We start from the raw sequence: 24,802 nt of genomic DNA, 5'->3' as shown, positions 1-24,802 counted from the left end.
TCTGGCCTCTTATCCCAGATATATGAAAACTTAGTTCTATGTGAAAAGTACATGAGTATTCATAGCAACTTTGTAATTTCTCAGAATCAGAAACAACCAAATGTCCTTCAATAGGTGAAAGGTTAACTTGTACAATTCTACTGTGGGATACTACAGGGCAATAAATAGAAGCAAACTTGACACAACTTGGATGGCTCTGAAGGACATTACACTGAGTGAAAAACCCAACATCAAATGGTCACATAGTATTCTTTCACTCATCTAACACTCTAGAAATGAAGAATTTTAGATTTAGCTGTCAAATTGATTGCTGCCACAGGCTAGGAATCCTTTAAATAGAAGGGCAATTTTGACTGCAATTGGGGTACCACAAGGAAGATCTCTGTGTTCCTGGACTACTTCTATATCTTGATTTTTGTGGTGGTTACACAAATCTATGGCAGAAACATACATATGCACATTATACTGAGTTAATTTCTAGTTTTGATTTTGTACTATTGATTCATTCATTGAAAGGAGCAGGCTAAAAGGTATATTAGACCTCTGTAGTATTTTTCAACTTCTTGTGAGTTTGTAATTATTTCAAAATGAAAATTAAAAAAAGTCTGTTTCAATTCAAATACAAGCACTTGTTACAGATACGTTTAGGAAAAAAAATCCAACCTTCTGTAACTATGAATTATCATTTAGTTTTATGTGAAAAGTAAGCAAATATTGTTTTTATTCTTGTATCACACAGCAGAAGACCAAGTAACACAAAAGAAAAAAAAAATGTAAGCAACTAACACGGTAATGCGGTGAGTTAAAACCAATTCCTGCTGGGTGTGATTGCTTGTACCTATAACACCAGCTAGGGGTGCAGTATAGGAATCCAAGTCCAAGGGCAAATACACAAAGCCCTACATGAGAAATAACTAAAGCAAGAAGAGCTGGAGTCATGTCTCAAGTATTAAAGTGCTTACCTTACAAGAGTGAGGCCCTGAGTTCAAATTCCAGTACTAGCAAAAGAAAAAAAATTCTTTTTTTTGGGGGGTGTGGGGGAGTTTGCTGGGGATTGGACCAGTGTCTGTAGACCAGGCCAAAAAGGCTTTCTTCTTTTGAGCTGTATCCCAAACAACAATTTCCTTTATGTGGATGTATGATCTGACCTGATTTAAAAAGCGGGGTAGAGAACACTGTTGAGAAGCTATTTATACAAAAGCTTCTTTAAGAAATGAATTTTAAAACACTCATTTTCAATCCTTAAAATGTTTTTTGATTCCTTTTTTTTCTAGCAAGGAACAGAAAACCCCAACAGTTACCTACTGAAGTTCTTTTTTTTTTTTAAATTAGCAAATATTAGTTGGGAGAGGGGCTTTCATTGTGATATTTACATATTTGCTTACAATGTATCTTAATGAGATTCACCCCTCCATCATTCTCCCTTAGAATTTCTGAAGTACAGTACAGATATACATCTTATCCTGTTAAGCACAGTATTCTCAGGAAAAGGGCTGTGTTTCATATAATTAAAAGTCAGTGACTTTTTACACTTTTGGTGCACTTTTCAGCATATTTTTGGCTTTTAGCTCACTTTGACTTAATAATTAAAAACATACCCTCCATCTGCATGTGGTGGTACATGCCTGTAATCCCAGCTATTGGGGAGGCAGAGGCAGGAGGATCAGCCAGGGCAAAGGTAGGGACATCCTGTCTCAAAAACAAAACAAAATAAATAAACCAAAAAAATCCAACACAAAGGATGGGAGCATTAACTCAACTGGTAGAGAATCTGCATGAACAGGTCCTGGGTTCAATCTCAGAACTGCAAAAAAAGAAAAAAGAAGAAAGAAAAAAAGAACTGTATGTATCTTATCATCTACCTGTCTGTCTATCATCTATCTATCTGTTGGGTCTGGGGGATCAGAAGACAAAATGAGTCAATGCCCCCATCCCCCATGAGGGCACTGTGGGCCCATATCCTGTAAAGGGACAGGCAGCTTTACAAGTCATGGCCCCCTGGGGAAGCCTCAAAATGCCACAAGGCAGATAAACAGGAGGCTTTCACAGAGTTGTGTATATGTTCCTGCAGAGATATGTTAAGAGACCACTCCACCCCTGACTCCTGACTCCCCTCCCAACAAAAAGGACCAAATTAAAAAACCCCTCTACGTAAACAACCCTCTACTGGTAGCAGAGAGTTACCAATCTTCCGGGCTCTCTGCCCGTCTCTCGGGGTAGCTTTTCCTTTTTCTCTAATAAATCCTACTTGTGTGCAGACCTCGTCATCCCACGGGTCCATCCGCTGTCTCAGGAGCCAGTTCTTTGGCCAGCGAAGGCAAGGCCGACACCAGCCCGCTTCAAATCCATCTCCTCCAACGAGGCGTGAAATGACATGCCCAGAGCCACTATGCTAACGAAATTTGACGTCAATTTACATAAGGACGAAGTAATCCCTGCGCAGTACGCCGCCATCGCCTCTACAGGAGATAGGGAAATCTGCCCATGCGATTTGACGTCTTCGTTCCCACCCCCAACGGAAGTTGCCAAACTTTAGGGTTTAAGATAAAGTCTGAGATGCCTAGCCACATGAAGGCAATTTGCCCTTCGTGGTGCAACGGTACTTTTAACAGAAGGGAGGAAGGCCGAGTCCAAATCGGAAAAACTAAAGGGTGACATCCCGCCCCGTCCCCCCATTTGGAGAGCCTTCTCTGGTAGGGACCTTCCCAAACCTTGGAGCCTCCTGGCGGCCTCACCACACTTCTGGGCGGGACCGGGGGAGGGGCGGGGCCTCCTCGGGGATAAGATGGCGGCTGCGCGACGCTCGGGCCTGCCTCGGCCACCGCTCGGTGGCCGGAAGTCCTCCGGGCTTCGCCTGTAGGAAGCGGAAGTAAAGGGGCGGCCGGCGGCCGGGTTATCGCTCTGAGAGACCGGCTCGCGAGTTAGCGCCGCGGGAAAGGCGCGTGTCGGCCTCTCACTGGCGCAGCCTCCGCCGCCGCTGTCGCCGTGCCCCGCCCAGGCGTTGTCGCAGGCGCTGTAGTGGACGTAGCGCGGCCGGGGCATGGGCAGCAAAGGGGACGCGAACGCTGCGTGTGGCGCGGCTGCGCGGCGGGTGACAGGTACCCAGTGGTGGCGGGGGAGGCCTCATGGATGGGGCGAGGGTCCGGGGCGCGAGGCGACCCTGTGTCCGGGTCACCTTGGGCTTCTGCCTCTTCCTTGACTCAGTTTCCCCTGCAGTGTGTCAGCCCTCGCTCTCCCCGCGAGCGCCCACGCCGTCCTCAGGAGTGTTCCGAGGAATGCAGTGGTTCCTTGGGGGTGGCCTCGGGGTCTCTTTGGCGGGTCTTGAGCCTTCTTTGAAGAGCTTTGCAACTCACATGTCCAGACGCTGAAGGAGGAAGTGCCCTGACGTGAATTTAGATCTAGCCTGACCCTAAATAGATTGAGATCCAGCACTTTGCAGAACTTGGACTGGAGAACCTTTTGTAGGTTCCTGCTTTCCCTAAAAATGAATTCGAGGGCTCCATATTGGCTGCCGTTTTCATTTACTGCTGGAAATTGGATGGTTCCGTTTCACTTTTAGTGTGTAACCTGCCGGAAGAATATCTGCGTTCGTCGCCAGTGAGTTCTGGATGTGAAGTGCTCTTGTTCCTTGGGCGAAATCTCTAGCTTGTTTTGCATTCGTTGCCTGATTTGAGAAGAGCGTACTTTGGGCTTATGCCTTACTGTGTTCTGGAAACGTTCACTGGTGCACTTGCTAGCCAATTTTAGCACAAAATTCCCTGTTTTCTAGAAATACCTTGTACACTGGCAAACGTTTGAAGACACTTTAAATAGCTCATCTATTTAAAGATTAGCTCAAGGTGATTGTTGCCTTTCCACTTGGCTTGCTTTTGTTAAACTTGGCTGAAACTTTTTACTAAAGGAAGAAACCTTACTTTGTACAGTAGCAGGGTATCTTTGCGCACATGTAACTTGACAGGAATAAATGCAGCTAGGGAGAAAATTTAGTTGGAACTTTTCTGCAGTCCTGTCATTCGCATTTGGTGAATAGAAACTGACCTTTTAGCCTAGGTCAGTCAGATTTATGTGGTTTATAGCAAATGGTTCTGCTAACAGATACAAATGTATATTAATTTTAATTAGTTGATAAGTTAATTGGTTTCTTCTCAACTAGATGCTTCCTAATATTTTTCCTCACTACTGTTATATATGCCTAAGATGGCCTGGAATTGGCTATGCTGGCCTTGTACTTGAGATCCTCCTGCTTTGATGTCCCTAGTGCTGATGACAAGCCTGTACCACCATGCCCGGCCATATTTTCTATATCTTATGGTAGATAAATGAGCAGGAGGCTGGTGTTTTAATTAAATGCAGTAGGATCTTACAGATAGTTGATGGTACAGTTGGACCTAGAGCTTATTAAAGAGTGTTTTCTGTTTATCCATCATGTCAGGAATATTTTGCCTATTATCATGCAGTGTCTTGTTGAACATCTGACAGTTGTTACTCAGACTACTCATCTTTCTAAGCCAAAATTTAAGGACCACTAGGCTCAGTATGATAAAGGATCTCATAAAACAAAGGCATCCTCAAACCAATGACCACTTCAGTGAGTGCCTCCTACACTACATATGGTGACCATAACCGACAAAATCTCTGCCTTTGAGGAGCTCACATTCAGCCCCTGAAGCCAACCTAAGAATAGATCTGTCAGGTTGGTTGGTTGGTTTGCTTTGGTCCCAGCTTCAGGCCTGCCCTCTTAGTTTCAGTCAAAATGTTCCTCTTTTACTTGTTCCAAAGGACTTGGCCCATGGAAAATCCTTGTACTTGCCTTGGTTCTCAAAGTAAAGCTCTTTGCTCAGTCTGAGTCTGCACATTGTGAATTTACATTTCTCTTAAGGTCAGACAGCTAAGGGAGATAGTGTGGTTCTGTAGGGCTTTAAAATAGGCAGGTGGAGATCCCAAGACTGTTCCATGTGCCCAAGGGACCAGTCTTTTTGAGCCTTCTTTTTCTTGTTTTTAAAGTGGGGATGGCTGTGCTTCATTCATTCATAAAGCATGTTTATGGAATATCTACTGTGTGCTAGGTACCAAGTTCTTTTTTTGTGGTCAATAAGGTAGACACGGTCGCCATCTTCAAAGAACTTCAGTCCCTGGGTAATGACATGTAAAGATTGAGTAACATGGGGTCTATAACACAATGCTCATCCTAGCATCATTGCTTGGGAAAGGCTAAGGTTTCCTAGGGCTCCTTTTGTCATGGCCCCTGTGCCCTTATTCTCTCTCCAGTTCTACTCTCTCCTTGCTTGCAGTCTGTCTAGGGTAACTGAGTAGTAGTGTCCAGTTGTCATCAGGAATCACCACTTGGGGAGATTACACATCTGTGCCCCTTCAGGACAAACTGTGAACATAACCAGAATCATAATACTGTTTAACACAGTTTATATGCTGTGTCTCCAATTTGGAAAGTCAATGACTTTGGTGGAAAATTTTTATTTTCTGGTCACAGAAGGTGCATATATTGTCAAGGCATACTTTTGATGGTGTATTATTCTATAATTTAGAAGGTAGTTTTTTTTTTTCTTATGATTCAGTGTTTTGCTACAATGATTGATTCTGGGACAATAATTGACACTTTACAAAGTGGATTTCATAGTGCCTTTTCATTTGCATGGTTACCCTGTGTGACACATTCTCTTATTCCTGTTTTACAGCCTGGGGGATGCTGAGCCAGTTGAATTGGCTATCTGCTTGTGGTTAAACTGCTAGTAAGGCAGAGGTTGGGAGGATTGTGGTTTGAGGTCAGCCCAGGCAAAAAGTTAGTGAGACCTCATCTCAAAAATAAACCAGGTGTGCATGTCTGTGGTCCCAACAACTTTGGAGACTTAGGTATGAAGATTTTGGTTCTAGGCTAGCCTTGGCCAAAAACCTTAAGATCCTACTTAAAAAATAAAGCAAGGCCCTGAGTTCAGATAATATCTAAACCAAACCAAACAATAACAAAAAACTGGTAAGTAGTGAACTCAGGAATTGATCACAACTCCCTGACTCTTAATAATAGGTTTTCTCTTTTCATTAACTATGTTTATTATATCATGCAGAGCAGGTTTCTAAGGCTGCAGTACATGGGCCTGTGGGAGAGGGTGTCCATGAATGAGTCCTAAGAGAGTTCTTGAGTGGTCTGAAGTTTTATGTAAAAGTTGAGGTCCTTGCCTCCTCTTTGGAAAATGTCAGTAACTTCACTAGGTTCTGAAAGGAGCCTGTGTTTGTCCGTCTGTTGTTCCCTGCCTCCTCAGCAGCCAGGAATCACTGCTAGTAGGTTTCATTGTTAAAAGTCTAATTTTTTAGCTTTATTTTCAGTGTATTTTATTTTTGAGCATGTATTTTGTTTTTGTAGAGTCTCTGTAATAGCTGTTATAAAATGTTGACTTAAAAAAAATATTTCAGAGTACCTTTATTTACAGATGGAATGTTGAAATTATTTTTTGTTTGTTTCTACAGAAGTTGACAGTACCTGAACTTAAAACTCTTCTAAAAGCCATTTTTCTGTTTGATATAATTTATTTTGCTTTGTCCATTATTCTTCAAAAACTTTGTATGTTTTATGAAATATGATATTAGCACAAATTATAATACTTTTAGTAAAAAAGAGATAATAACTTCTTTCCCAATATGACCTGTCTCCCCATTAGATTTTATAAGCAGTATCAAGGAACCTAGGGTTAGACTAAGGTGAACCTTACTAGACACTAACATTCAGAAGCACAAGGACCATTTAGTGCTTTCTATATATTCTCATCTTCTTAATTTCCATTCAGATGGGTGGGACTTAGATGTGAACTCACTTTTATTTTTTGAGAGGTTGTGTCTCACAGTGTTGACCAGGGTGGCCTTGAACTGCAGGGCTCAAGCAATCCTGACCTTCCTGCCCTTTGCCTCCTAAGTAGGTAGGACTATAGAGTTACTTGTATCACCAAGCCCAGCAATTTGTTTTTTTTTTTCTTTTTGGGGTGCTAGTGCTGGGATATGAGGACCTCATACATGCTAGGCAAGCGCTTTATCACTGAGCTACAACCCCTGTGAATGCTGACTTTCATATAGCTTGGGAATGTCTGATTAGGGTTCTCGTAAGCAGGTTTCTGGCATAAAAAATCATACCAGAAAAATCTGCAACTGGAGACCTTTTTCTGAAATGGTCTAGATACTATATAAAATCTTAGTGTGCTTATAGAGGCCTCTGAGGGGAGCCAGGAGGCTGCATGCCACTTGCTAGTCACCAGACCTCCCATTTTATAGGTGGGGACGGGTGATCTAGAAATTTATTCAGTTCTTATATTTGCCCATTTTAGAACCTATTTTGGAATACATTTGAGACCCATTACATAGTTTCCCAGGGCTGCCATAACAAAGTACCACTAACTCGGTAGCTTAGAACAACAGAAATTTATTGACTCACAGTTTTAAAGGGCACAAGTCCTAAACTGAGTGTGGCAGCACCATATTCTCTCTGCAACTCTATAGGAAAAGGTCATTCCTTGTCTCTTCCAGCTTCTGGTACCCCCAAGCATTCCTTGGCTTCATAATTCCAGTGTCTAACTCTGTATTCACTGGTCATTTTTTCCCGTGTCTTCTAATGCTTTCCTTCTGTGTGTCTTGCTTTGTTCAAGTGTCTCCCTTTTATAGCACCAGTTACATTGGATTAGTCTGTCCTGAAGACCTCATCTTAACTTGATCACCTCTGTAAAGACCCTATGTCCAAATAAGTTTACATTCTGAGGTACTGGAGGTTAGGTTTTCAATATATCTTTTGTTTTGGAGGATAAAATTTCAACCCATAACACCCTTTCACTATTTATGTTTAATCTGTATCAGTTTTATTTACTCTTGTGTTTATAAAGTATGGTTGTGTGCAACCTGCTATACAACCAGCTATATAGTATAGACCCCTCAGAAAGAGATGCGGAGCCTCTGTAGGAAAGAATGTGATGAACTGCTTATCCTTAAATAGGTGTCAGTCATTCAGCAAGTATCTGTTGGACTGTCTAGGTAGTAAGTGCTGTTATGCTTTAGAGATTTTTCTGTTTCTATAACTGTAATGCTATTTTGTGTCTCCAAGTATTGTTTGTTGTCTACAAGTCTAAAGGGTTAAACATTATCTCTTCTTCCTTATAGGACCTTACTATAAAATGGGATTTCTGATTGCATTCACTGGACTGTGGCTGCTCACCTCAGTAAAGGCAGATTCAAAAGCTATTACAACGTCTCTTACAACAAAGTGGTTTTCTACCCCACTGTTGTTAGAAGCCAGGTAAGGAGATGTTTTTCTGTTTCACATATTAGAGTATAAATGTAGGCTCTGCCAGCAAATGAATATTTATGAGCTTTTTAGCAAGTGTGATTGTGCTTTTCAGATGCATTTATTAAGAGTACTTTTTAGTGTTCACTATACTGTGTGCTGTAAAAAGGCTGTTAGAGCTTTGGTTCTGTCTTTAGGTAGCACAGGGCTGTATTGATTCATGGAGTTTTGGGAGCTGTGTTAGACAATTTATTGAATTGGTTAGAGTATTATGTTGTCTTCCAGGAAAAGCTGAAATGTGATAACAAGAGAAGAGATTTGTATTTAAAGGAAATTTTCTTCTTGTTTGGAGAAAGTTTTAAGAGCTACTTAAGGAAGAGAGCTTGGAAATGTGGGGAAAAAGGACATGCTTCTAAGAACTTGAAAGAAGACCACAGGATAAGAGAGTATAGGATGAAGGGGGGAGGGAATTGATGAGACCAGCAGGTATTATCTGTTCTAAGATGTGCATGTTGTACATCTTAACATTAACAATTTTAATACGAAGGTTATTTTTATTTACCTTTTTTTAATTCAGATGGTTCTACTTTGTACTCACTTCTCAGATGGGCATAGTAGCGCATGCCTGTAATCCTAGCTCTTGGTAGTATGAGGCAAGAGGGTTGCAAGTTTGAGGCTGGCCCAGACAAAAAGGTAGCGAGACCCTATTTTAAAAACAAAACAAAACCAGAAAGTGTTGGGGGTATGGCTCAAGTGGTAGAGGGCTTGCCAAGCTTGCGGGGAGCCCTGGGTCCAATCCCTAGTACTGTAAAACAAAAAACAAAACAAAATTTTAAATTAAAATTGGTAGCGTTTTTCATAAAATGTTGATATATCTTAAAATTAATAAAATACAATATTAGCCAATGATTTCTTAGAAAAGTCTTGTATTCTAAGTGTGTGTCTTAGCTAATGTTTATAATATAAATCCCCTGGGGTACTTCTTTAGATAGCCAGTTTTTATGATTATGCATTTTTTTTTTTTGTCGTAGTAGAGATTGAATCCAGGAGGCAAACACTGTACCACTTGAGCTACACCCCTATCACCCTTCCTAGCTTTCTTCCCTCCCCTCCCCTCCCCTCCCCTCCCCTCCCCTCCCCTCCCCTCCCCTCCCTTCCCTTCCCTTCCCCGTTCCTCCTTCCCCCTTCCCCTTCCTTCCTTCTTTCCTTCCTTCCCTCCCTTCCTCCCTCCTTCCATCCCTTCTTCCTTCTTTTCTTTTTTCTTTCTTTTGTAATGAAAGTGATAGTGAAGTATTAGGAAAGGAGTATACTCTCATTAGACTGCAAGTGGGTCATCGGGTCTGTCTTCACTTCTCTCAGCAATGAAATAGGAAAAAAAAGAAAGGGAGAAACTTTACTAAAACAGATCACAAATACCTACTGTACATATTTCATAGTGATATTGCAGTAATGGATTTGATATATGTATCAGTACTTTATTAGGCAAGTATCATAAAAGTGAAGTTTGAGGTTGTAGACTGCTTGAGCTGGCACTCTAGTAACTGGAATTTTTTTTTTTTTTTTTTTTTTGGTGGTACTGGGGCTTGAACTCATGGTTTTGAGTTTGCTGTGTGGGAACTCTACCACTTGAGATGCATCCCCCATTCTTACTTTTTGCTGATCTTATGTTGGTTAATTTTGTCTTCTGCAAATCTGTCATTGAGATCTATAGTCTTTCTGAGTAATTTTGAACAATCACCTAAAAGATGGTTTATGATACTCTGTATACTATTCTTAAATGAATTACATTTCCTTTTCCTTTTATTTATGCTAACTAATTTCTTCATATTTGTACCTTGTCCTATGGCATATATCTATGGAATTTTGAGAAAGCATGCTGGAATTGTTGGACTTAATTTTTTTCCAGTTTCTTTGGTCACTATGGAATGGGAAGCTATAATGCTTCCTTCACCAACTTCCCCAGCACAGACATCTCTTTTCATTATCTCTCTGGTCATTTGCCATTTTGGATCATTATTTTTAAGTCTCTTCTCCAATGGCTGTTTTCAAACAGGTGGCCAAGGTACTGACACAGGCAAGTCAGAAAGGAGATCTGTTTATTTGAAACCACCTTTAGAGATAGCTGGGACCATTCTTCCCTCCCATGTCTGATGATGGATTGTGACATTTTGTCCATCTGGATGAGGATGAAGGATCTTAATCATCTTCTGCATACATGTCAGGGCATGAAGCTACTTCAGACCTTTTGTTTTCCTTGTATCTAGCCCTAAAGGACTAAAAAAAAATTCCTGTATATATTTTTAGATTGTGTCTGTTGTTTATGAATGGTTGTAGCTTTGTGGCTATCTATATATCTGTCCATCTGATTGAAGTAAAACATTGAATATGTTTTGAACAGCTGTAGTTTACTAATAGAAATATTAGATAAATAGCTATTGTTGAAATTGAAGCCAGCAATCATTTATTGGGTGTTTTCTCTCTGTCTCTGTGTGTGTGTGTGTGTGTGTGTGTGTATGTATTATATATATTTATATATATATATATATATAAAATTTTTTTTTTTTTTTTGGTGGGACTGGGTTTGAACTCAGGTCTCCCTGCTTGCAAAGTAGGTGCTCTACCTCTTGAGTCGCACCTTCAGTCCATTTTGCTCCAGTTATTTTGGAGCCGGGGTTCTCCCAATATTTGCCTGGGCTAGCCTCAAACTGTGATCCTCCTGATCTCAACCTCCGAAGTAGCTAGGATTATAGATGTGAACCACCAGCGTCAGGTGGATGCTAGATAGTATCATGAGCCAAGATTATAGCATGATAGAAGTATAAATCAAATACCCTTGAATTTCTGTTCCAGCTTTTTCAATTATTAGTAAATGAAATACTAATACTAAATAAGATGCTAATGTAAGAAAACTACATTACCATCAGATTTGTGCTATCTGGATGACATTCAGGTTGTTTGTAGGGTTTTTTTTTCCATAGATGAAAAACTTAAGCAAGATCGTGATGTCTCCAAGTTGCAGGTTCTTTATAGTGTTTAGAAGATTTTTATGGCATGTACTATGGTTGTAATTGTGGGTGGCTGTGAGGATTTGTGGATATGGGTGCATGTTCCCAGCTCAGTGATTGTTATATTGCAGAGCTGCCTTAAATATTCTTTCCCCTTTCCCTTCTAGTCCTGTATAGAAGACCTGTTCTCATCTCCCACAATAATTTTGAAAATCTAGGAAAACAAGATTAGCATCAGATGTATGATATCGGGAATTTGTAGTTTTTTAAGTGGGGCTATGGATGAAAACTTTTTATTATGACATTTTGAAGTGTTTATGAATGTAGAAAATGATACAATGTGTTCTCCCTATACCTATCACTCACTTTTAATGATAATCAGAGCTGGGGTGTGGCTCTGTGGTAAGCACTGGCCTAGCATGTATGAAGCCTTGGGTTCTTTACCAAGCACCAGGGGGAAAAAAAAAAATCAAGTCCAATGATTACCACCACTCTCCCTCACTCACTGGTGTATTTTAAAGCAAATCCAGATATCATATAATTTCATCTATAAAACCACAAGGTTTTACTCAGCGGGAATGGTATTAGAAACTAAAAATCAAACTTAATTATAATGTAAAAAAATGATGGTGCTCCTTCTAATAATATGTTCTGTTTTCCTCCTGGATTACTTTAGTAGATATAGTAATTAATTTTCTCAAAACTATTCTCAGTTTTAATACCTAAGACTTATTTATTTAGTGTGTTCAAAAAGAATGTATGTTTCAAGAATTTTTTCCATAATTATTTGAAAAGTATGTATTTAGTGTGAGTGAATACTTGTTCTCACCAGAACTGATGAGTGTGTCATCCTACCTCCTCTGGTAGTTTATCTGGCTTTAATTCATGAACTTAGTGTTTATTTACATTTCATGACATATGTTAGTGCCTGTTTTCTTAGTATGTAAGTTATTCTAAGGTTGGTCTAGTGTTTATGTCAGTTACTCAAAAGCCTAGAAAAATACTACTTTCAAGGTGGCACTAAATAATTTAATACATTAATGATAATGGCTATTTTCAGAAACCTATTTTTAGAGAAGTTGTGCATTACCAGGAAATGTTTCTTATTTTTCCCATATTTCTGTGTCTAGCTGTGGAGTAGAGTGAGAGTTGTACACCCCAGTGTTGACAAGTAATGGGAAAGTCTTCCTTTGGCTAGGTAAGCTGAGATCCAGATCTGTAGTTTGCTTTAAGACAGTGAAAGATCACCACTACATCAGTACTATGACTTGGAAGGGAAGATAATCAATTTACATGAATCATCCATTCAGTTATTACATGTGTTTTCTTGTAGGGATTTTAGACCTTTTATATTTTTTTATTTTTTGGTGGTGTTGGGGTTTGAATTCAGAACTTTGTGCTTCCTAGGCAGGTGCTCTACTGCTTGAGCCTCACCTCCAACCCTTTTTCTTCCAGTTATTTGGAGATAGGGTCTCTCTTTTTGCCCAGACCAGACTGAACTGCAATCTTATTTTACACTTCCTGTGGTAGCTGGGATGACAAATGCATGCCACTACACCCAGCTTTTTTTCTGTTTTGATGAGGTCTCACAAACTTTTTTGCCCAGGTTGACCTGGAATGTCTATCCTCCATATCTCAGCCTCCATAGTAGCTTGTATTGCAAGTGTAAGCCACCAATGCCTGACTCCATTGGTTGATTTTGGGTTTTTTTTTTGGTAGTATTGGGGTTTGAACCAGGGTTTTATGCTTGTTAGGCAGGTGCTCTACCACTTGAGCCATGCCTCCAGCCTGGTTTTACACTGTAGAATGAAGAGAAATTCAGAATGGCCATTATTTTAGGTTAATAGTGTAAAAGGTGGGGAAAAAATGGCATTAAGTTTTTCACTCTGATTTTGTTAGAGCAGTGCTAATTTTAAAGTAAAATTTGGTGGTCTTGAAAAATTTGGATTTATAGATATTGAAAGATTTAGCATGATGCTTTTATTGTCCCGGAAATTTTTGTAGGGTTCATGATTACTGTGGAAGAACCTTAGGCAAGACATGTGTTTTGGTTTTTGTAAGGTCTTTCAGAAAACAAATGAGCAGAACTAGTACTATTTCCTAGTTTTGCTTCTATTACTGACATCATTTTTGCTAATGGGGTTTCATAAGCTTTGTTTGTATTGGGGCTTCTCTGTTGTTACAATTTTATTATTCCAGGTTTCTTAACAAATATTCTCCCATGTGAATTACGTTAATAAGTTACAAAGAGCTAATGAGGTAGTAGAATTTGCTCATCATTAAGAAAATATATATTATATATAAAGATGTATAGTGTATATAAATTAAAAGTCAAACTGTGGACATTTGAAAACTTTAAAACTTCTCTGTAGTAATGTAGTTGGTATTAGAAGATTTTATTGTTTCATTGCTGACATGTCTCCCTTTTCTCTCAGTGAGTTTTTAGCAGAAGACAGTCAAGAGAAATTTTGGAATTTTGTAGAAGCCAGTCAAAATATTGGATCATCAGATCATCACGGTAAAATTGAAGCAAATGCTTCTTTGACTTTGCTGTCTGGGAAAACATTAGAAAAATGGTCTCTTTTTTATAGTATATGTGACATGGCAGTTAATGGAAAAACATTTTTAATCTTTGATGACTAGAGTTGTGATGGTAGCCAGGAAGAACCAAAATCAACCCAAATAATTCTGTCTTTTTTTTTTTGGCAGTACTAGGGTTTAAACTCAGGGCCTCCGTGCTTCTGGTCTACCACTTAAGCCCTCTGCCAGCCTTTTTTTGTGTTGGGTATTTTTGAGATAGGGTCTCGTGAACTATTTTGCCTGGGCTGGCTATGAATCTCCAATCTTCCTGTTCTCTGCCTCCAAAGTAGTTAGGATTACAGGTGTGAGCCACTGGTGCCTGGCTTTATTTTATCTTATTTTTGGCGCTAGGGCTGAACTCAGGATCTTGTGCATGCTAAGCATATGCACTACCATTGAGCTACACTCCCATTCCCCAAAGACTGTACTAATACATTAAAAAAAATTTTTAAAAAAGAAATTACATCTTCATTTGTTGTTCAGACTGGCCCTAAACTGTTGTGCACAAGCAATCCTCCTGCCTCACTCTTTTGAGAAGCTGGAACAAAGTATGTACCATGTTGCTCAGCCCCAAATAATTTTTTTTGATTTAGTTTATAATTTTGACTATAAGCAGTACCTTTTTTCCTATTGTTTTTCTTTATTGTGTTCTTTTATTAAAGTGCTATGTGAATATTTTTGGGGGAAGTACATTTTATTTTAAATAATTTAGTATTTATCTAATATCCATCTGATTTGATTTATTCTTTTGTTATTAATTAATTTTACAACTGACCTATTGTGTTAAGTGTGTTATTAAGTTAGTGCCATCAAAAATGGACTGTCAGTTTACCAAATTAGTGACTCCTCATTAATGTGTCACACATTTACAGTTTCTTATGTGCTTTCACAAACACTTTCTAACTTGGTGTGAGCGATATAGGATGTAGACACTCCTGGTCAAAGATGTTGATGTATGAGTGCAGTCATACATTGCATAACAATGCTTTGGTCAGTGATGGGCCATGTATGTGATGGTGGCCATGAAATTGTACTGCCTAGTGACCTTTGTTGCTGTCATAGCTTGTGTAAGTATACTATGTGATATTTACATAGTGACAAATTCACCCAACGATGTATTTCTTTGAATTTATCCTCTTGTTAAGTGATGCATGACTGCAGTTAAAGCCTCGACTGTTACATTCCTTATTCAAGAGGAAATGTTTGAAAACTGTATGACTGCTATTAATTTTAATGGAATTGATTTCTTAACTTTTAAATTTTTGTTAAAATAATATTTTAAGAGGCATCTGAATCTTTTTGTGATAGAAATACATAAAGGTTTTGAACAAGCATCTGTAAGTTTTAGTTATCTAATGTGTAGTCATCTGATAGTTAAGCTATCAAAACATTTTACTTACTGTAAGATTTCATGGAATAAATTTACCAAAATAGATTTATAATGAAATTTGAACTCTGATATCTAAAAACTTCCTTCAGTACAAATGATATGCTCTTGTCTAAAATTATAGGAATATGAATTCTTAGAAGTGATCATTAAAGCATATTAAATATTTTACTTATTTAAAATGTTATTCATATTCTTACCATTCAAAGATTGACTATTTAATATTCTGGCAACATTTTGAGTTTTTTTTTCTGGTCTGTTTTCTATGCAGAAGATGCTAATATAGTATAGATCTTTTATATTCTATTTTAAAAAGTGTTAGTACTTTTCCTTTTAAAATTAAAGACTTTATATTTTGGGGTGTCTAATATATGATACAGAAGTCAAAGCTGTATAAAAGGCTATACATGGAAAAATCTTGTTTTTTATCCATCTTCTTTCTTCCCTGCTTTTTAAACTTTTTAGATTAATTTATTTAGAGCCTTCAGTGTTTTCTTTACAACATATATGTTCTCTTTTTGGTGGTACTGTTGTTTGTACTCAGGACTTTGTGCTTGCTAGGCAGGTACCCTACCATATGAGCCAGATCCCCATCCCCATATGTACTCTTTTTTTTCTTTCTTCTTTTGGTGGTGCTGGGGTTTGAGCTTACGGCTTGGTGGTTGCTGGTCAGGTGTTCTACCACATGAGCCATGCCTCCAAACCTTCTTTCTTTCTTTCTTTCTTTTTTTTTTTTTTTTAATCGCGTCTTGCTGTTATGCCCTGTCTGGCCTGGACCATGATCCTCCTATTTCTGCTTGAGTAGCTGGGATGACAGGACCATGTCATCAGGGTTTCTATAACTTTTTGCCCCAGGCTGGCCTTGAACCTTGATCCTCCTAATCTCCGCCTCCTGAGTAGCTAACATTACAGATGTGAGCCACCATGCTTGCCTACATATATATTGTTATTTCTCATTTTTAACCTTTTGGCAAAAAAACCAGATTATTATGTACCTTGTTCTCTACCTTTGCTTTTCATTTATTTGGGGGGATTTTTTTCATGCTAGTATATAGATTTGTTTTTCTCCTCTCAAATAATTTGATCTAACTTTTTCTGTTTATGATCTCATCAGTATCCTTTACTATCTTGTATTTCCTCATTGTACTGCTCAGTTTCTTTTTGCAGTATTTGAGTAGGTAGCATATGCTAGATTCCAGTGATAACAAGGTAAAATGCCTGTCGGGGCACAAAGTCTAGCCAAGTCTAGGTAGACAGTGAATAAATAATGTGGCAAGTGTTATGAGAAATGAAAGAGTTAGGGAAAGAAGTATTCTCGGATTGAAGAAGAGACGTAACTCATTGAAGCATGGGGTAGTGACCAGGGCAACTTCCCAAAGTAGGTGATTTCATTCTGAACTCTTCCTTTGAAAGTAGGTAGGAATATGACATCCAGGTAAGTAGGAAAACAGCAGTCCAGGTAAGGGAATAGTTTCAACAAATGGAGGAAGAGAGGAAAAGTCCATCTGTGTAGTGTAATACCTTTGCAATATATAGCTTTGTACTTTATGAACTATCTTATTTGGATAACTCTAGTCATATGCAATTATTTTGGTTAATGTTCTTTCTTGACAGGTACTGATTATTCCTATTATCATGCAATATTGGAAGCTGCATTTCAGTTTCTGTCACCTCTACAGCAGAATTTGTTGAAATTTTGTCTGTCTCTTCGTTCCTACTCAGCTACAGTTCAAGCCTTCCAGCAGGTAAGTCCAGTGCTTCTAGGGAACAGCGTTTTGTAGGCATATAGCATGATGATGTGATGATTAACTGATAGTTGCCTTACGGGCATTGAATTACAGAGATTATCACTTTTTTGCCTGTCGTTTCTCTGGGATGTATAATTTCTTGTTAAATAATAAAGCAAAACTGATATTAAATCTTCAAATCACAGATTCTTTAATTTTTTTTTTTTCCTTTCTTTTTCCAGTGCTGGGGATCCAACCCTGGGCTTTGCACGTTCTGGACAAATGCTCTAACCTCTGAACCATAACCCCAGCCCCAAATTATAGATTGTTAAGGATTATTTGTACTTGTTTTCATATGAGAAAGGAAAAAAAATATCCACACAAAAAAGAGACAACCAGACTTTGTTTATGTAACACTGCATAGGAGGTGTAATCTTGCAAAACCAGTGAACCTGAATGTGATCACAGCCTTTGGATCTAAAAGCAATTCACAGGAAATACAGGAGTCAGGAAATGTCAATCGACAGCACAGGAATGCAGTCAGAAAAATCTAGCATTAGAGAAACTTTGTAGTAAAGTGATATAGTTTGTTATATAACTGAAAACGGAAAAGAAAAAAGAGGGCCAGAGCAACTTCAGAAAAAATGTGCCCTCAGTGCGGGGACCTTGTTTGGATTTTTTTTTTTTCTTTTTTATTTGAGATAGGACCTATGTAGGTCAGCCTGGAATTTGCTGTGTAGCCTAGGCTGACCTGGAACTCCAGATCCTCCTGCTTTAGCCTCTCAAGTGCTGGATTACAGGCATTTGCTACCATGCCCAGCTTCATTGTGGTTTTGATTTCCTTAGTGACTAATGATTTGCAACATTTTTTTCACCCACTTAGTAACCATCCGTACATCTTTTTTTTTTTTTTTTTTTTTGGGGCGGGACTTGAACTTAGGGCCTCATACTTGCCTAGGTAAGCGCTCTACCACTTCAGTTACTCTGCCAGTGATGTACATCTATTTTGGAGAAATGCTTATTCAGTTGCTGTGCCCATTTTTTAATTGGGCTGTTTGGTTTTCATTGTTGAATTGTAGGAGTTCTTTATGTATATTCTGGATGTCAGTTACTATCATATATCAGACAAATGATTTGTAAATATCAAACTCCAGCATTTTCCCTCCCTCGTCCCCTCCAAAAAACAAAGATTGGCGTTGTAGTATAGCTCAAGTGGTATAAAAGATGACCACAGGTCTTTTTCTTTTGGCCTAGTGATTCCCACCCCCCCCCTACCCTTTTAAAATGAGTGTATTCTACCTAAATAGAACGTAGATGTTTCATATTATACTGTCTCACCTTTAATTCTATAAGTCACATATGTCTTCGTTGTTTACCACCAGTCCTACTGTCTGTAGCAATCAGTTAGCTTTTTTGATATTACTTACTGGTAGATTCTTCAAGGATTCATGAAAATATTTTCTCAGCTTTTTGCATTTTTATGTAATAGTTTCTACATGCCCTTTGTACTTAAAAATCTAGATATAAAAACTTATTTCATATTTTCTTCCCTTGAGTATCTTAAACTTCATTTTCGTTAAGCATGAAGTTTTCCTTCAGAAACTGTGATGATACTCTCCTTTTTTTTTCTTTTTTTAAAATTTTTATTTTATTCATATGTGCATGCAATGTTTGGGTCATTTCTCCCCCCCTTCCCTCACACCCTCCCTTACCCGCCAAACCCCTACCTCTCCCCCCACCCCCTCGCTACCCGGCAGAAACTATTTTGCCCTTATCTCTAATTTTGTTGAAGAGAAAGTATAAGCAATAATAGGAAGGAACAAGGGTTTTTGCTGGTTGACATAAGGGTAGCTATACAGGGCATTGACTCACATTGATTTCCTGTGCGTGTGTGTTACCTTCTAGGTTAATTCTTTTTGATCTAACCTTTTCTCCAGTTCCTGGTCCCCTTTTCCTATTGCCCTCAGTTGCTTTTAAGGTATCTGCTTTAGTTTCTCTGCATTAAGGGCAACAAATGCTAGCTAGTTTTTTAGGTGTCTTACCTATCCTCACCCCTCCCTTGTGTGCTCTCGTTTTTATCATGTGCTCATAGTGCAATCACATTGTTGTGTTTGCCCTTGATCTAATGTCCACATATGAGGGAGAACATACGATTTTTGGTCTTTTGGGCCAGGCTAACCTCACTCAGAATGATGTTCTCCAATTCCATCCATTTACCAGCGAATGATACCATTTCGTTCTTCTTCATGGCTGCATAAAATTCCATTGTGTATAGATACCACATTTTCTTAATCCATTCGTCAGTGGTGGGGCATCTTGGCTGTTTCCATAACTTGGCTATTATGAATAGTGCCGCAATAAACACGGATGTGCAGGTGCCTCTGGAGTAACAGTCTTTTGGGTATATCCCCAAGAGTGGTATTGCTGGATCAAATGGTAGATCGATGTCCAGCTGGTCCACTGGTCTTCATGTCTGTTTTTGTGCCAGTACCATGCTGTTTTTATTGTTACTGTTTTGTAGTATAGTTTGAAGTCGGGTATTGTGATACCTCTAGCATTGTTCTTTTGACTGAGTATTGCCTTGGCTATTCGTGGCCTCTTGTGTTTCCATGTAAATTTAACAGTAGATTTTTCAATCTCTTTAATGAATGTCATTGGAATTTTGGTGGGAATTGCATTAAACATGTAGATTACTTTTGGGAGTATCGACATTTTTACTATGTTGATTCTACCAATCCATGAGCATGGGAGAGCTCTCCATTTTCTATAGTCTTCCTCAATCTCTTTCTTCAGAAGTTTATAGTTTTCCTTGTAGAGGTTGTTGACATCCTTTGTTAGGTTTACAACTAGGTATTTGATTTTTTTTGAGGCTATTATAAATGGATTGTTTTCATATATTCTTTCTCAGTTTGTTCATTATTAGTGTATAGAAATGCTAATGATTTTTCTATGTTGATTTTATATCCTGCTACCTTGCTGTAACTATTGATGATGTCTAGAAGCTTCTGAGTAGAGTTTTTTGGGTCTTTAAGGTATAGGATCATGTCGTCTGCAAATAGGGATATTTTGACAGTTTCTTTACCTATTTGTATTCCTTTTATTCCTTCTTGCCTAATTGCTCTGGCTAGGAATTCCAGTACTATGTTGAATAGGAGTGGAGATAGTGGGCATCCTTGTCTAGTTCCCTATTTTAGAGGGAATGGTTTCAGTTTTTCTCCGTTAAGTATAATGCTGGCTGTAGGTTTGTCATATATAGCTTTTATAATGTTTCTAGATACTCTCCTTTTTTTCCCTTGAAAATTTCTTGTACTTTTTTTTCTTTTTTGGTGGTGGTGGGGATGAAACCCAAGGCCATGTACATGCAAATGTTCTACCTCTGAATTTCATCCTTCGTCCCCTTGCATTTTGGGTCAGAGGCCCAAAGGACTTGTTCTTTGAAGTTGCAATTTACTAGTGGTGATTCTTTTGGGTCAGTATTCTCAGGCACACATGTCCTTTTACTACAGAGTTTCAACTCATTTTTATCTGTCCTTTCAACTCATTTTTTATCACAGGATATTTTACTTACATTGTAGTTTATTTGTTTTTTCTTCGTTTTGTTTATCTTCTCCAGTGATACATGTCATCTGTATCTTGAATTTTTTTTTCCTGCTTATCTTCATTACTGGTCATATTCTCTTGAGAATACCTCTGTTCTTACATTTTTTAATTAAGGTTTTTTTTTTTTTCTCCCTGCTGAGAGTATGGCTCAGTGGTAAAGTGCCTGCCTGGCATGCATGATGCCCTGAGTTCAAACTCTGTATTGCCAGAAAAAAATTTTTTGTCTCCTTTGTGTGTGTGTGTGTGTGTGTGTGTGTGTGTGGTGTGTTGGTGATAGATGTTGAACCCATGGCCTTATGCATGCTACTACTAAACTCTACCACTGGCCATTCTCTAATTTCTAAAGTCATTACTCATGATGTTTATTTTGTTCTTCCAGTTTAGTTTCCATTTGTGAAGTTATTATTCTTTTATTTCTAATTCCTTTATATATTTATTTTTTTTGACGATACTGGGGTTTGAACTCAGGGCCTTATGATTGCTAGGCATGCACTCTACCACTTGAACCACTCTGCCAGCCCAGTTTTGTCACCTCATTTGTGAGTTTTTTATGTTTTATATCATCCTAATGCATTTTAATTTGTTTGGAATAGTACATTACATTTTTAAGCTCTGGTTAAATATTTCTGACATGCTTTCATTGACTGTAGCTATACTGTTCAGTATGGTAGCTGTAGCCATGTGTTGCTCTTTAAATGTAAATAACTTAAAATTAAACAAAAAATTAGCCAGGTGCCAGTGGCTCATGTTTGAAATCGTAGCTACTTGGGAGGTTGAGATTGGGAGGATCACAGTTTGAGGCCAGCTCTGGTAAATAGTTGGAGAGACTCCCATCTCCATAATAACCAGAGCAAAATAAACTGGAGGGAGGGGTGGCTTAAGCGGTAGAGCATCTGCTTTGCAAATGTGAAGTCCTGACTTCAAACTGCAGTTTTATCAGAAAGAAAAAAATATTACATAAAAAATTTCCTGGTCAGTTGCACTAGCTACGTTTTAAGTGCTCAGAAGCCATATGTGATGAGTAGCTTCCAGTTTGGATGGTGCTGATGTAGACTGTTTCTGTAGATTCAGTAATTTCTAGTGTGTAGTGCTGGTCTATAAGGCTATTAGTTTGTTTGTTTTTATTCCCTTCGCAGTAGCTTTGAATGGGATTTGACAAAGAGCTTTTCTGTTCATTTTGATGTGCCAAGTTTTCCTTAGCTAGTAGAGGTTGACATGGCTCCCTCTCCTGTTGATTTTCGGTAGTGTTAAAATCTGTGAGGTGCTTTTTGAGATTTTTCTAATTGTTCTCCTCCACTTTTATTTGGATTTTCTCTTCTGTTGTCTGTCTCTGTCCTCAAATTTGATTCTAAGAGTTTCTTCTTTAAGTGGGGCCCTGTCCTGGAAGAGAGTTCTGGCTTGTGAATTTTGAAAGGTACAGAGCACCTACCACTACCTCAACACCTTTGAACTGTACCTTGGATACCTTGGACAGAAGTCATTGGCTTACCATACTTTCTAGTCAAAACCTGTTGTCTGTTTGAAGGTTTGTTGTTCTTCAGATCCTCACATCCTCTTTGCTTCCTTCTCGTCATACCTGCTGGTGTTTTTAGTATTTTGTGCCATAGGGTTCCTTTTCATGGAGTTCTGTTGTAAATGTGGTCCTTGGATTTTTGGTTTTGCCATCTAGTTGCTTTGTTTTTATGGAGGAACTTTGTAAGATTGAAAAGCTGTGCTACCAATTAGCATCTTTACAGAATTCTATTGATTTTTTTAAAAATTGTGATAATGGTATGTTTTTAAAACATCCAATTTACTTACTTGAAGTGCTGGAAATCGAATCTAGCATGCTAGGCAAGTGCAATACCACTTGAGCTATGCCCTAAGCCCTTTTGCTTTTTTATTTGTTTTTGAAATAGGGTCTTGGTAACTGCCCCAGCTGGTCTCAAGTCTTCCGATCCTGTTTCCTCTCAGCCTCCTGAGTAGCTGCGATTACAGTTGTTGCTAAAGTAACTCTTTTATTGGTATATACTAAAGCATCACAATTGCAGTGCGTTAGTTGGTATCTGTGTCAGAATGATCCAGGAGTGTGGTGGAAAGGTAAATGAAGTAAGATTGGCCATGAGTTGGTAATTACTGAATTTGAGTGATGGCAACATGAGGATTTATTATACTATTCTTTTTTTGTTTTTTACTTCTTCGTAATAATTTATCAGAAAAATAGGAAGAAATGAAAAATTTAATAGTATCAGTTTTTCACAGCAAGCTTTCCATTTCTGCCTATCTTTCCTTAATTGTTTGTATTACATATGTAGAAAAGTACATCTTGAGTAAGCAGATGATTAAATGTTGATGTCAGCGCATTTGAACAGATCCAGATGAGCAGTGTTTGGCTATTGCTTCTGTTTGAAATGATGCTCTGTTTTGATTGTGGTCTGAAGCTTCTAAGTGTTACTGGGCATCTCCTTTCTTCCATGCACTTCAAATTTGATAAAATACTAGTTAGGTTGAGTCTTAACCTGTCTCCATTTGGTCATCTTCATATGAATCCAGTAGCTGGCTTTTAAAAAATGACTTTTTGCTGATGTTTATGAAAAGAAGTAAGTACTTACAGAACTGTGCTGTTCATGAAAGGAAATCCTATATAAGAGAGTGCAGTTTTTTAGAATTAAAAACATTTTTATTATGTATATTAATTATACAAAGGTGTTTCACCATAATATTTCCATACACGTGTATATTGTACTTTGATTAGATTAATCCCCTTTGTTGGTCTTTTCCTCATACCCTCCTCCCCCCTACTTTTTTTTTTTTTTAGGAATTTTTGATTAGTTTTTTTACACCATCCTCATACATAGATAAAACGTACTTCAATATTATTTACTCCTTCATCATTCTCTTTCCTTCTCCCCCTCCTGCTTGTTTCCCCCAAATAGTCATATATATATGTATATGTATGTGTGTGTATATATGTATATAATACGTATATGTGTGTGTGTGTGTGTGTGTGTGTGTGTATACATATATATATATATATATACGACTAATTACATTTATTTAGTCTGGATTCTGGAGGAAAACACACAATATTTTTCTTTCTGAACCTGGCTTATTTGCTTATCATGGTGATTTCCAGTTCCATCCATTTTCCTGCAAATGATGTAATTTCATTCTTCTTTACAGCTGAATACTACTCCATTTTGGATATTTACAAAATTTTCTTCATCTGTTCATCTGTTGAAGGACATCTAAGGCTGATTCCACAGCTTGACTATTATAAATAGTTTTGCAATAAACATGGGTGTGCAGGTGCTTCTGTTGTATCCTTACCTACATTCCTTTAGGCGTATGGCCAAGAGTGGTATTCCTGGATCATATGATAGTTCTGTTTTTAGTTTTTTGAGGAATCACCATACTGATTGCCATAGTGGTTGTACTAATTTACCTTTCCACCAGCAGTGTACAAGGGTTCTTTTTTCCCCTTATCCTTACCAGCATTTGTTGTTGCTTTGTTTTGTTTTCTCTCACTCTCTTTCTTTTTTTTTTTTTTGTAAGTATTGGGGATTGAACTTGGCCTCATGCATTCTAGGCAGGCACTGTGCGGCTTGACCCACTCCATTAGTCCTTGCTGTTCGTTTTCTTGATGACTGACATTCTGACTGGCTTAAGATTAAATCTCAGTATACTTTTGATTTGCATTTATGGCTAAGGAACATTTCTTCATGTATTTATTGGCCATTTGTACTTCTTTTGAGAATTGTCTGTTCAATTCATTTGTCCACTTATTAGTGGTTGTCAGTTCTTTTGGAGTTTAGTTTGTTTTGTGGGCAGGTGGTACTATGGGTTGAACTCAGGGCCTTGTACTTGGTAGGCAGGTGCTCTACCACTTGAGCATACTCAAGTTTTAATTTTTGGTGAGACTGGGGTTTGAACTCAGTCAGGGCTTTTCTCTTGCAAAGTAGTTCTCTACCTCTTGAGCCATGCCTCTAGTCCATTTTGTTCTGGTTATTTTGTTGATGGGGTCTCAAGACCTGTTTCTCCGGACTGGCCTCAAACTGTGAGCCTCTTGATCTCACCCTCCCAAGTAGCTAGGATTATAGATGTGAGCCACCAGCATCTGGCTGCATTCATTATTTTTGATATAGGGTCTTACTTTATGCTTGGCTAACCTAGACCATTATTGTCATATTTGTGCTTCCTGCATAACTGGGATGACAGGCACGTGCCACTGTACACAGCCATTGGTTGA

General features: G+C 38.4%; 1 protein-coding gene across 2 annotated transcripts in view; it reads left to right on the top strand.

Annotated features, from left to right (window-relative positions):
- The first annotated feature begins 2,846 nt into the window (after positions 1-2,846).
- The window catches only part of Uggt1 (UDP-glucose glycoprotein glucosyltransferase 1), a 95,039-nt gene continuing 73,083 nt past the window's right edge, over positions 2,847-24,802 (top strand). The window contains exons 1-4 of one of the 2 annotated variants that reach the window (XM_074070451.1): positions 2,847-3,098; positions 8,152-8,287; positions 13,716-13,798; positions 16,862-16,992. In XM_074070451.1, coding sequence (XP_073926552.1) covers positions 3,041-3,098; positions 8,152-8,287; positions 13,716-13,798; positions 16,862-16,992 — 408 coding nt within the window. In that variant the 5' untranslated portion in view covers positions 2,847-3,040. The remainder of the gene's footprint in view (positions 3,099-8,151; positions 8,288-13,715; positions 13,799-16,861; positions 16,993-24,802) is intronic. The other variant, XM_074070449.1, reaches the window with a different exon arrangement.

Source organism: Castor canadensis, chromosome 4 (assembly GCF_047511655.1).
Source record: "Castor canadensis chromosome 4, mCasCan1.hap1v2, whole genome shotgun sequence".
Lineage (NCBI taxonomy): Eukaryota > Metazoa > Chordata > Mammalia > Rodentia > Castoridae > Castor > Castor canadensis.
This window is presented reverse-complemented; position numbering and strand designations above follow the sequence as displayed.